This window comes from Thamnophis elegans, chromosome 8, assembly GCF_009769535.1.
Source record: "Thamnophis elegans isolate rThaEle1 chromosome 8, rThaEle1.pri, whole genome shotgun sequence".
Lineage (NCBI taxonomy): Eukaryota > Metazoa > Chordata > Lepidosauria > Squamata > Colubridae > Thamnophis > Thamnophis elegans.
In genome coordinates, this window is record NC_045548.1 from 18,670,447 (window position 1) to 18,685,087 (window position 14,641).

General features: G+C 34.6%; 1 protein-coding gene across 1 annotated transcript in view; it reads left to right on the forward strand.

Annotated features, from left to right (window-relative positions):
• Positions 1 to 11,191, forward strand: part of NETO1 (neuropilin and tolloid like 1) — a 96,369-nt gene extending 85,178 nt beyond the window's left edge. The window contains exons 9-11 of the mRNA XM_032223482.1: positions 6,362 to 6,920; positions 8,777 to 8,850; positions 11,029 to 11,191. Of these exons, the coding sequence (XP_032079373.1) occupies positions 6,362 to 6,920; positions 8,777 to 8,837 (620 nt within the window). The 3' untranslated portion in view covers positions 8,838 to 8,850; positions 11,029 to 11,191. The remainder of the gene's footprint in view (positions 1 to 6,361; positions 6,921 to 8,776; positions 8,851 to 11,028) is intronic.
• Positions 11,192 to 14,641: the final 3,450 nt, after the last annotated feature.

A 14,641-nucleotide genomic window follows, 5' to 3' on the forward strand; every position in this document is an offset into this window, starting at 1 on the left:
CCAGAGCATTGATATGTTAAAAATAAAATATATAACACAATAGCATTAGAAAACATTCAATGAAGAATGTATATGTATGAAAAGTAAAAACATACATACTTCTGTGTGTCTGGAATGTGAATAATATATGCACTTGCCCTTGTGTAAACCTGACTTTGTTTCATGAGAAAATAACTCAAAAACAGCAGAACAACTCATTTCTTTGCATTGTTATGGGAAATAAAGCCAAATATTTCTTAAGATAAAAATCCAACTTCCAATGACAACTAACTGTATAATTAACGAGGCTATGCTTAAATGAAATTTTCTATAATTCATTGGTTTCTATTGTGAAAAATAGAAACCCAAACTAGAATTTCAAACGCAAGCTTTATAGTACAGTTTGATAACAATTGTTTTGCCATAGCCCTCTAGACTTGGAGATTTCTGTATCTGCATTTGTCTTCATTATAAAGAACAAGAGGGATAATTTATTTCAGCAACAGCTTCCATGGTTATTATGCCGTTGAAAGCTTTTTGGAGAAGGGTAAAGAACATAGGGCATCATTCATTTAGGAAGAAATGGAAAAAGCTTAGCCTTAACTCATAGCCAGCATAATGAGCCAAGCAGAAGAAATCGAAGTGTAATTCAAACAGAGGATTTTAAAATAGCAAATAATCTCTCAGAAAAAAAGAGTTATAATTTTATGTTTTCTTTGTTGTAAATGCAAATAATCTGTCCACTAATTGATAGTTTTAAGTGCCTGAATGATTGTGATGTGGCAATTCTATTAGATAGCTTTTTTCCATGCCTAACTGTTCAATATTAATGTTATGAGAAAGACATCAATGTCTGGTGTGGTTTGTTGGGTCTGTTCTACCAGTATCTTCCCAGAAAGTATGGGTGGCCTACACATTTTGAATTCTACATAAAGTACCTATCTATGCATGATTGTGAATTTGACTCAAATGTTTGATTCAATGAATAGATAAGGCGAAGGACTGGGCAATCATGTGATTCAAAAGTTGGAATAAATATGCAGTTTTACTGTCCTTTTCAACATGTGAGTTTCCTTAGGCAATTAATGAGTGAAGAATTGCCAATCAAGCCTTAACTTTTTAGCTTCATCATTTCAAAAGTGGTGCCGACAATATTTCTATACTCTTATGAAACAGATGAAATAAGAACAGATTAATTTTTACCACCAAATGCTGTAGGCTACCAGATTATGAAGAGCATTTCTAAATATGCCACTGATCAGAAGCAGAAGTCCCTGCTAGCAAGTGAGAAGCGATCAGTATTTATTCTGAATATTAATTTTATTTCAAAGCTTTCTCTCTGTCTCCTTGGGATATCAAGCTGAATAAAACCTCAACACATATTCATAGCGTGCCAAGACAAGTGGCAAATCATCAGCGTATTACTAATTTTAATCAAGAAGTGTAATACAAAGGGAAGAGGATAAATTTTTCATTAAAGAGATTTGAATCTTGATCCTGGATTGTTTTTGAACTATATTAGTTCTATAACTAGTTGCATTTAGAGAAGATTTGAGAGGGGTGGCTTTTGTGGTAAGTTTTCGGAAGAGTTCTTTTGGAAATAAAAATGTTTGATAAAATGTCAAAGAATAGCTGAATTATTCTCCACAAGATTGAGCAGTACTGACATCAATGTAGGATAACACAAGCAAAATCCTTTTAAGAAGCTGTTACCTCTTAAATGGACCTATTGCGCCTAATGGAGGAAAGTTGGCTACTTCTAATAGAAATAAGAAATAAATAGATTTTGCTTTTCCCAATTAACCCTGAGACCCTCCAGTGCTTGGTGATATTGCCTGCTTATCTTCACGTTATGGGAAATTGTCTCTATTAATCTCTGTAGTGAACTTAAGAATAAAACTATGGTTCTGAATTTAGAATTAATAGAAAAGACAAGCACACTTGTATCTGACTAATACTCATGTTACCCAGAATTTATTTTCCATTGGCCAGTCAGATGCATCTGAGAAAGTTACAAACAAGGCATAGAACCAAGCAATTTCTTCTCAGATGTCACTTGTTTCCACCTCAGCAATTATTGTAGTGCAGGAAGTTCTCAACATAGAGCCACTTGTTTAACGATTGTTTGAAGTTACAATGGCGCCAAAGTGACTAACAACTGGCCCTCACACCTATGACCACAGTCCCCACAGTCATGTGATCAAAATTTTGGCACTTGACGACTGGCATATATTTATGACATGACCACCTTTTCAAACTTCCCAGATGGCTTTCAGTAAACAATCCCCCATTTCAACTCTCCCAACTGGCTTCTCCACAAGAGGAAGAAGCCAACTTTCTTAATGACAATGGTGATTCGCTTAATAACGATGACAAGAAAAGTCATAACATAAGGCATGTTAATTTAATGACTCATTTAACAAATGCACTGCTTAGCAACAGAAGTTTCCGTCCCAATGGTGGTCATAAGTCAAGGACTATCTGTATATCTCTTCTTTGGCTATTAATATTAAAAGGTGGATTTGCTTTATGTTATGACAAATATCCACTCAGTACCGCTTGATAAACTAGCCTCTTCCTTTTTCTAAATATTAGAGCAAGTAAGATCTTGAATCCTAACTCAGAAATAATGTAGAGGGAAGTTGATTCAATATGAAATGGAGTAATACAGTTGATTAATTGCTTAAGGTGCCAAATTCTGCACCGGTTGTAGTTTCTGAATATTTTTGAAGACCATCCTAACATTTATTAACCAAAAAGAGAAACAACTAATGAAAGTGCTCCTTCTTCTACAGCAAGAAAAAATAATCTAAAACTAGGCAAAGATCCAAAACTAGGCAATGTCACTGAATATTTATTCAGGTGTCACAAGTAGGTGTGGCCTTTCATTTATGAAAACAAATGTTTTACAACCTGCACAGGATTGCTTAATCTTTTACATTGGTAAAAATGTAAGGAAGACATTATCTCACTACTAAAATAACTTGGAGAATCTCTATACTTTATTTCATCTAACTCCATAAACTCATAGCTGTTTCTTTTCATTGCCCTAGTTCAGGAAAAAAAATTGGCAATTTCTACAGGCGTACAATAATAATAATAACTGAAGTAAGGTGGGCGAGATGAAATGTTACTTTGCCCTAAAAGTAGATTGTGGGTGTTTGAATGATTATAATCTCAAATTTCATTTTAACTCTTTAAAATCAGTACAAGAATTTATTAACTTAACACCAGTGAAATAATCCCTCTCTTTTTGCTGTTGTATTTTGTATTTTATTGAAACATTTATTATAAGCTCATCTCCCATGGGAATTAGAAAAAATGTGTGAGGAAAGGATAGGTTAACCCAGTGATGGTGAACCATTTTTGGCTTGCGTGCCAAAAGCGCAGTAGTGCAAGGGGGTCATGTGCAGGTGCGCCACACCCATAATGCATTGCACACAACCCCAGTACGCATGCACACATGGCCAGCACTCCCCCCCCATTTTTGGCATACTTTTCTCGCCCTCCCCAGACTCCAGAAGCTTTATAGGAGCCGGGGGAGGGAGAAAACAGCCTCCCCGCCCCCCTGGAGGCCCTCTGGTGGCTTCAGGAGCTTCCCTGAGGAGCTCCGGAGCCCAAAAAACAACCGGAAGTTGGGGGACGGACTTCCAGTTTGCTCGTAGGGCCGGTCTTACTCCTCTGGAGCCTTCAGGGACCTTCAGGATTCCCTGAAGGCTTCGGAGGACTAAACCAGCCCTATGAACAAACTGGAAGTCCATTCTCCAACTTCCGGTTTGCCCGTAGGGCCAGTTGTTTGCACTCCGGAGGCTTCAGGGGGGTGGGGGGGTGGGGAAAGCTGTTTTCGCTCCATGTGCCATCTGTGGCACACATGTCATAGGTTCGCTATCCCAGGGCTAACTCATCCTTCTTAATTTCTTTGTAGTATGTATTCTCAACTTTCTGAGGATGTGCTTTAATTTTCACACATGCTCCATATTTGAAAATCTCTGGTGGATTTTCATATATGCTAAGTACATTGATAGACATGATTTATCTTAGTCCACTTTGAACTACATTATCTCTCTTTCTCCTAACTTTTGAATAATAAATTGCCCTGTGGCAAACAATTGATTTTATCCCTCCTGGAAGGAAAAGAAAATACCCTGGCATTTTGAGGCTTGCTATTTTTCTTAAATTGAAAACATTTTTGTGGTATATATTATAATGTCACAGGGTAAATTCAATGAATAGAAAATCTTTAAAATTTCAATTTATTGCACAAATGCTTATAAGCGGTCTGGAAAGCCTTCAATATTCAAATGAAAGATGCATTTCTTTGCTAGTAAAATATTGAAACTATAATGATGGAAATATATAAGATAATTTATCATGTACTGTATTATATTTAAACAAAAGCATTTATTCAGACCATTTATCCCATCATATTATTCATACAGTAATTGCAGTCATCAATTGAAAATGTAACCATTGTATAGGCAAAAGTGGTTTCCTATTATTAGATGTTTTATTAAACATTAAAAAATAATCTGTCTATATTATATACATTCTTGGTATAAGAACAATTTATACGCACAATTACAGATCCATAATAGAAACATCTAACAACAACAAATGTTCATAATTTTCCTTTAGAATGAAGTATAATATAAAAATACAACAATAATAACAATAAAATATACAAAACCAATAATATATTCCAAACTTTTCTCTCTTTAAATTCCCCGATAGTATAACATATAGTTTTACTGTAGCCTAGTTTCAAGTTGCTTAATGAATCTTGATCCTTCCCCCCCACCAGTAAATGGCTGGCCTCTTAAAAGTATTACTTGAAATAGTTAAAAAGTTGCTTAAGGATCAGCAAAGTGGTTGTCTTTCACTTCTGTCAAAACATATTCTGAACAAGTTTCTTTTTAATGGATACAATCATAACAAATATGTATTTATTTATATTTCACACTTCTTCTAGGGCAAGGGTGTCAAACTCGATTTCATTGAGGGACACATCAGCATTGTGTTTGACCTTGGGAGGCAGTGGCCAGCTAAACGTCACTCATGTTGGGTGCCTGTGGTGACCCAAAAGCTCTGCCAATGAAAATGGACTGTTTCCAGGGTGGCCCTGCAGGTCAAATCTAAGCGCCCCATGGGCCACATCTGGCCCCTGGGCCTTGAGTTTGAAACCCCTGTTCTAGAGGAAGGTGAACATTAAGCTGGAGTTTTAATCCTACCTTTTGTAAGGCCCAGCTTCCAATGAGATACAAGATTATTTCCTATACTTTCTAGAGATTTAGTCTAAAATCATATAGGGATATGAATACTTATGTTGATAATTAGTAGAATGGAATTAGAAAGAAGCACCCATCTCATACTATAGGCGGAAGGCATATGAGAGCGACTTGATTATTAAATGTGTTGAAGCGTCTGAACGACCATGGCTGTAAATTGTGGTTTATCTAGATTGACTCTTGATCTAATCCAATGAGCAATAAAACAATCAAATCTATAGCAATTTCTTTAGCTTTATCAGGAGATTTTTGTTCATTTGGATTTGGACTCAATTGTCCATTGAGCTGAATGCACATGCACTTTGTTTTATTTTCACTCTGTGCTTAGTTTCATTTTCACTCTTAAGGTATCAATTTAAGTAATTTAGGTTATTTGATCTACTTTCAGATTCCAGGACCAGCTTAAAAAAAAGATTTGTCCATGGATATAAACATTCCAATCCCCAACAAGGAAAAGTTAACAAATTAACTTTTCACTCTGAGAGCCAGATTATTGTTTTAGGGAAGTCATGATAAAAGTCTAGCTATCCTCTGTTTGGGATGTTGGAGAACATAATGGAGAAGTTTGGAAATCACTCATTGCACTTTCAAGGATTTGGTTAAATAGATTTAAAAAATCTTAGTTTTCATCAGATTGCACAAAATGATATTATGCCACCAATTTTGTTATTTTGTATGTATTTTAAAATACTTGATTTGTACTTTACAGAAATGCATATTATAATTGACTTCTGACTGTAGAATGACTTTAAATCCAACTATTTGACTAGTTGAGGTTTATAAGGCTGGAGCAATTCCAGGGAATTGTAATCAGTCCCTGATCAGCAAAATGTTGACCTGCTATAGAATTATGTTTCTTGTATTCTTTCTTATATCAGTTCTATAGTCTGCAGATGTATTGGGACATAATTATCAAAGGTGTATAGCGATGAAATCTATTGAAACATGCAGTTGCAACACATCTGGACAGTACCCTGTTCGGAAAGATTGAGAAATAATAATCATGGTGACAATCATAAAACTAATTGTCATTTTTTTTAAAAAAAATGGTGGATTTTAATTTTCTGTTTTATTTATTTCCCTTCCTCATCTCACAGAAAAGACAAAAGCCAGCCTGTGGGACCAGCTTACAAATACCAGTGGGACAATCATTGGGGTGACTTCTTGCATTGTGATCCTCCTTATCATTATCTCTGTTATAGTCCAGATCAAACAGCCGCGTAAAAGATTTGTCCAGAAGAAAGCAGACTTTGATCAAACAGTGTTCCAAGAGGTCTTTGAGCCTCCTCATTATGAGTTATGTACTCTCAGAGGGACAGGAACCTCCGTGGACCTTGCAGATATTGCAGATGACTTTGAAAATTATCATAAACTCCGTAGATCATCTTCAAAATGCATTCATGACCACCACTGTGGATCACAATTATCTAGCACTAAGGGCAGCCATAGTAATCTTAGCACAAGAGATACGCCAATCTTGACAGAAATTCAACCCCAGCCTGCAAAGCCCCTTATCCAGCCTATGAACAGAAGAAACATCCTTGTCATGAAGCATAGCTACTCACAGGAAGCTGCAGATGTGTGTGAGATAGATGAAATTGAAGAGGTACCAACTACGAGCCACAGGCTGTCCAGGCATGATAAAGCTGTTCAGCGGTCAGTATCAATAGATTTTTGATGAGGACGTTTGCATGAAAACTGGGTTCAGCTCTATTTTCTATTTATTTTTTCTAACATGCATATCCATTTACAGTCCTGCCATTCTTTGTGAGCTAACATTCTTCTTTTTCCAGGATGCATTTATGCATGGTGGATAAGTATTCTAAAGAGGGGTTTTTTGTTTATGTTTTTGTTTTGATGAGAAGGGAGTGGAGGAAGAGAAGGTGCTTTTGGTATCATCCCATGAAAATAGCCAAGAATCACTTAGCAAGTCAGTGATTCTGCTTGCTAAGATTCCAAAATTGCCCTTATTTATATTTTTAGGCATTTACTACAACTTCTAACACAATACAATCCATGGCAGTATTCCCTGGCAATTTTTTACAGATGAAAATAGGTTCTTTCTATTTATATTTACCTGCTATTTGGCATAAAGTAGCCAAGGAGACCATTGCAGTACCAGGCTTTACTGTCTGGCTTTGATAATGAAGAAATAATGAAGTTTAAATGAAACCAATCACTAATCTAGGCTCTAAAATAGTTTTAGTTCTGAAGTGCAGCCTTTCCATACATTGATGTACTCAAGAGCAAATTGTATGGAGGAATTTATAGCAGAAAGGTCAAACAAGGAAAATTAAGCAGCTATTTCTAGGGAGGCTTATTTAATTTTTAAAGCGGCTAAAGAATACTGTTGATTATAATTAAGTTAGGTTTTGCATGTACAGTAGACATACTTATTTTGTGAAAAATTCTAATTGCAAATATTCCATTACCTGTCTGACTTCATTTTTTCTTTGTTTGTTTGCTTGTCTCTAATGTTTTCAGGAGTGGGGTATGGTGTCTTACTATTTAAATTTCATTAAATATAAAAATGTATGAAAGGGTAGATAGACGCTTATCTACCAAATATACTTTTGATTTAATTAAGGGCAGTTTTCTTTGAAAAATCAGCATGCAGAGCTGATTTCCTAGAGAGCATGAATGTAATATTTTCTCCTTCCAAATTATAGGGAGGGATAAACCAATGAAAAAATCCATTCGCCTTCCCCTCATTGATCATGTTTCTTTTATACAGCAAAACACAATATTTTGAAATATGATATGGTGATTTCTGTAGTTGATATATCATTACTTGTCTTGTTTATTTGCAATTTAGACTAGGGGATAATTTTTATGCTTTAGCTTGATATTCTTTTAGATTTGCTTATGAAAAAAAAGTAACAGAGCAAAAGCTTTCTAAATCAAATCTGGCAGAATTACTGTTTCAACGGAAGTTATGAGGACTCTTTTGCTGTGAAATGCACCCTGCATGCTTGTTAATAAAAATGCTTAAAAGATTATGGGTAAATACGAAGTGAAAAATATTTACAATGTACTTGGAAACTGCCAGAAACTTTGTAATAGGTTTAGGCTTTACACATGTATTTTATTATTCTCCATATTATTATGTTCATATATTCAGTCTTTTCCATCTACATAAAAGCTAGCCAAATCCGGGGTGTCTACAAGACACAGGAGGAATAAAACAAGTTAAATTGGTGGATACAGCCATGTGATCGGAGACCCCATTATTATCTTTTTTCTGCAAATACTCCTCCTCAATGCAAACACCCCATCCAAAACTCAGAGCACTTTGTCAATTAGTTACACCAAGCCATTTTAGTGGACTAATTTTAAAGGTTTGACAAAGTTAGCAAGAGCACTATTTTTGCCTACCAGCCTACTGGTTTTAGGTATCTTAAATTGCCTGAATCTTTAGATATGTTTCAGTAAAGAATGTATATGCATGTATTTCTTTTTTTTTTTTCTATGCAAACATTATTATGTTGAATGAAATAGCCATAATATTCCAGGTTCTGCCTCATTGGATCTCTAAACAAACATGAATCTGAGTACAACACAACGAGGGTGTAACAGACAACTGAAGGTAAGTGAACAACTGAATATATTGTTCCCAATTCACCATCCTTGCATTTCATTTGTTTTCTTTGGGAAAAAAATCTGAGATCTTTTTATGATTTGGTTTTTGTGATTGTACGTTTTGGCTTGTTTGAAAAATATTGCTATTCCCTGCAAAACAAAGATTTTAAAAGGGTATGCTGTAATTTTAATATCACATATAACTTATGCAGTCACTTTGCTCCGTTCCATTATAACATCTTGCAAAATATGGTTCTGAATTTTAAGCTTGATTTTTAAGCAGCGGTTTGGCAGGGCCATTCACTTTGATTGTTATTCTTTTAAAATCCAGTGTTTAAAATGTTTCAAAAGGTAATAACTTCCAGCCTGCAGCTTACCCCACTATAGGATAATAGAGAACCTATCTTTTTGATCTATGCATAGTCATCATTGATGGCATGCTTATTTTAGGGAAGTTGAATTAATATGCGGATGATTTCTTATTTATCTTCACAATTCACTGAAGCAAGGCCTGTTGGCCATCTTCATGAAGTAGGAGTTTGAACTTGTGTCTTAGTTAAATCCTAGAACTGGATGATAACTTTATTATTTTGAGTATTATGAGTGGCACTTATTGATGCACTACAGTGAATGTCCTCACCCAACAATATACAACCACATTTGGCTGTAGTCCAAGATTGTTAGACCAAAAACAAAGTTTAATTTATTTCATCTAATTACAATAAATTAATATAATAGATTTAATACATTCCTTGTCCCTATAAATGTAATATTTTTGTCCTATATCACTTTGCAAAGCACAAATTGGTGCCATTTTGTTTGGCCCATATCTAAGGTTTTGGTGGCTGCATGTGATCCCAGAGTTCAGGTTCTAAACATATAATTCATGACTGTTGAAAAGATGAAGAAAACAAGAATCTGTAACTAAAAGTCTGACTTGGATAATGAACTACGAAGGAAGTGCAGAAAATTAATTTCTGAGACTCAGCAGGAAAAACATCCCATGTCTTGAATTTATCCTACTTCTCACTATGCTGTACACCGGTGTCAATCAGTCTGTTTGGTTAATACCAATTAAATGTATTGTCAGATTATGATATGGATACATTTTACTGTGTTTTCAGCAAGTACTTAATAATATCAGGGAATGACGTAGGAAGCAGTTGCCATATGAAAATGTAACTCACTTATTCCATTTATACAAACTTGCAGTTTAAAATACTTTTTCTTGAAGAGTTTGAAAAGGGTTTATATTTTTGTCGTTTAATTTTTCCACAATTAGCCTATTGACTTTGTGTTCAAAACTATACCTGAAATGGCGACACAATCAATTATTTTAAGCTATCAGGAGAATTTTATACACTTAATTTCTCCTATTACTGATAATAAATCGAGAAGATCACCATACACTTCAGAGGTAGCATATAAGTCACAGAATTTTCAAACTATGTTTCAAACTATGTGATTTAAGTGAAGTTTAACATTGTGGTTATCACTGAATAGTAAGATACACCTAAAGGCATATTTGGGGAAAGGAAGGGGCAAAGGCCATTGTTTCATGCATGCCAAAATGAAAAATGTTTAATTTTAATGCTGATGATGATTTGTGAAAAGATCTTTCCTAAAGAAGATACTTTCATATTTCCATTATTTTTTTAAAATGTCGCTGAAATTATATGTTATTTATTCTTATTTGAAGTAGAGTTTACTTGGAAATTGATTAATAATGGTAGCTAAACCAATATTTTAAATATTTTGTTAGTTTGTCTGCATCTATATGATCCAGTTTTTACATGTGAATTTGTGTCTGCACACCTGGGAGGAGTGTATCATACTGCCAATCACAAGTAGTTTTGGTGCTTAAACCATTTAAAAAATTCCCAACTCTTCCAATGGACAAAAACCTTTGCTCCATCTTTTCACGGAATGTCATTAAATCCCTATCAGTGAGTGGATGGATGGTTGGAGTTATGGATTTTTGGGCCTAAGGTACAAAAACAGACCCATCTGAGCAATTTTCATCATTTTGCACAGAATTTCCGAATAAATCACATTTCTTTTCATGGTTGAATTCATGGTATCTTATCTATATAATATCCTTCTTATGTTACAATATTTTACATATTGTGTCATATAAGATTCTTTCCATTAAACTTGTTATATGTTCATTGTTTTCATTATGTAGATTGCTTCAGAATAGTGCATCCGGGGTGATTTTGAATATACAACAGTGACTTACGAAAATATCAGCTCTGGAACTACAAGCTAGAAATATTCTGGACTCCAATGAACTACTATGATTTTGGGGTGGGGGTGAGGGAATCATCAGTCAATAATAAGCAAAATTAATGAATGGCAATAAGACCCTTATTACTATCATTTATTGTAATCATATTTTTCTTTTATATTGTTATTTATTTTGTTATTTGATTACAAAAAAAGTTATCCACTTTCAGGAACAAATGATTAAATCAGGTATTTATGAATTCATAACCACTTCAAGAGAGGTATCAGTTGAAAACATATCTAATGATGTGGCAGAAGGTCACGCTGAGAAATTGATCTGCATGTATGTTGCTGAATATTTCAATCGGCAAAAAAAAATGTTTGAGATTCATTGTAAAAAGCATGCATTCATACTTACTACTATTCCAATCCATTTCTTTGTGTCATATGCTTGCTAATTGTAAGTTTTTATATAATGATACATAAAACAATGTATAATAATTTCTTAAACTGAGTTTTGCAGTAGTCTTTTATTTACACAAGCAGTTAAGTAAGGATTTATAGTACATTCGCTGGGTCACATCTCAATGATGAATCATTTTTAGTAGCTGAAATTCTGAAAGTCATCTAGAACAGAGGTCTCCAAACTTGGCAACTTTAAGACTTGTGGATTTCTACTCCCAGAATTCCCCAGTCAGCATACAAGTCTCAAAGTTGCCATGTTTGAACACCCGTCACCTAAGAAGGGAATGAAGCAAGTGTGAATAAATAATAAACTTTATCTTTAATTTCTCCCCAAAACCAAGTTAGATGAGATTTCTACAGTATCTTTGTTTGTTTGCTTGTTATTTTAAAGACTATTGCACACAGTACTTTCTGATAGATTACATTAGGAATAATGTATAATGTCAAATACCGTAAGCCTTGTTCCTTATGAATTACAGAAGTCACATGTCATTGCTAAACATTTCTATCTCATTGTCTCAGTGTTGAAAAACAATGTTGCTAGGACTTTTATTTAACCACCCCAAATGTCACATAAGAAGCTCTTTATTCACTTTATCAATGTGACATATTATCTGAAATATTGAAAGCTCAAAAGCTGAAGTTCACAGATGTTGAAATTTCAGAATCATTGTGGTGTTGAAGGATGCACACAGATGGGTGACAGCTATCAGATTCAAATTAAAACTGATGGTAAACTATCAAATATTGTAAATTGCTAAATGTAGTCCAGTGTTGAAAGTTATTATAGATTGATTGCAATTATTTAATATTTGTAATTTTTTAAAGTAAATTTCTATTACCTCGAATAGCATATTTTTAATGCGTACTTTGGAGTAACTACTTTTATAAACAAAGCAGTTGACTAAAAAGTGTTTCCCTCATTGGCCTCAAAGAACAAACAGAAGGCATTCAAAATAACTTTAAAAATATATATTCACAAACAAATCTCATGATATTCATTGGCACTTAATCTCAAAGTCTGTGACATGTGATTACACTTCCAGTATAGAGTGGGAATTACACTGGAGGAAGAAAGAATGGATATATTTGTGTGTATTTATGTAAATTTTATTAGCAGTAACATTGACTTAAGTTTTGAAGCTTCTACTGCAAAGAAACTCCTCTTTTAAATAGTCAATTTGCTTGCATTTAAACTGAATATTGCATAGATCGGTGAAGTGGGGAGTTATGGAATTGCTGGTAATCTTGGAATAATACTGAAGTGCACTTTATATTTCTGATGGACTGTGGTGATCACTATTCAGTGTTTAAAATGTATGGCCTCATGTATAACAAGTCTTTGATGCTATGTCATATCATGAAAGATGGCTACAATGTGAAGAGTTTCCTTAAGTTCGATTTGATTAAACCAAGCTCTCATTGTAACAAGAACAAACAACAAACTCATTTCATCAATGCTCCTCTAATTCGCTCTGGCTTCTCAAAAATCAGAGGAACTTTTTAATCATTCAGAACATTGCCAAGGCAAAGCAACAAGAAGTCTTTGAGAAAAAGGAGCCAGATGGGTTATCCTTTAATCAATTAAAGAAAGAGAAAGTCTATTGTCTCTTGGACTGCCGGGTAGTCTAGTCAAGAATTTAAATGAAGATGTTTAAGTATGGTAAGTAGTTTCATCCATGCTCATGCATGTTTGTGCACTTTTTTGTGGTGAGGGCTAACTTGACAATGAATGTTTAAACCCCATGGAATTGTTTACAAAAACTTTGATTTTATTTGAGAAAAAAATAATGTCTCATGTAACTGTCTGGAGAAAACATGTTTTCATTATGATGCATTTACATGCCAACAGTATCTCAGATTAAAAATACCTTTATATAAACAAAAGCCTTCTATAGTTAACTAGTTGCTGATTATTGGTTAAAACTGCGTAAACAGATGAACCATCTGTAAATATATCTTTGTTATCAGTTAGGATAATATTAAAGCAGCTAGCCATGTCCTGTGGGATGGTATCTCACACAGATCAGTTTTTCTGCATCCATCTTCTGAGTTTTCTACTTCTCATTTCCTTAGAACTTTCTATGACTTTTGGAAGCTACTGAAAACCCTGTAACCATACCTTTTGGTTTAACTAAACTTGCCCTGGTTTGGCACTTGGCTTCCAGCCTTGGCTGGAAGTAGAACCATACTGACCTGCAATGGAGAATTGTGGATATAGACTTAGGTTACATTTTACTCTCCCCTACAGTTTGCACAGGCATAGGGGGATTGAAATGCCTAAACTTGCAGTCTGGCCATTCCAATTCCACATGCAAAGATGTCTGTAGAAGCAGTGGTTTAGCTGTCTCTCAGAACTGACTCCCCATCTGTGTAGTTTTGAAAGTCCCAGTTAGCATGATAATCACAACCTTGTTTAGCTGAGCCATGGTGGCGCAGTGGTTAGAATGCACTATTGCAGGCTATTTTTGCCAACTGCCAGGAGTCTGGTTCTCATTGGCTCAAGGTTGATTCAGCCTTTCATCCTTCCGAGGTGGGTAAAATGAGGAGCCAGATTGTTGGGGACAATATGCTGACTCTGTAAACTGCTTAGAGAGGGATGCAAAGCACTGTGAAGTGGTATATTATTGCTATTGCTTGGAAAAATGAAAATTGTTATAATGTTTGATATTTCAAAGTACCTCAAGTTTTATCTAAGCATGCTGTTGTTTTGCAGCAGCAGTTTTAATTTTGTTTTCCTATAACATCCAACTGTCTGACTTTGCCATTATCAAATTCATAAAGACCTATGTATTTAAGAGTCAGGAAATTAATAAAACTAAAAATAATTATTTTTATTGCAGTTATATTATCCAAGCGTGTTGGCTTAGTTTAAACATTAATCATAGCCAAATCCAGTTTAAAGGTAAATTTTAACTGTGCAACCAATCAGGCTGATGTAAATCCTTTTGTGATGGATGCCAGTGTTACATGTTACAGGGGCTTCATTCTTCCCTATATCACAAATGTTTATTGGTGGTTTTCTCATGCATTTCATATTAAATTTTGTTTCAAGGGAAGGGCAAATTAGACTTTAATACTTATCATATTTGTGTGTTACGTTCTAT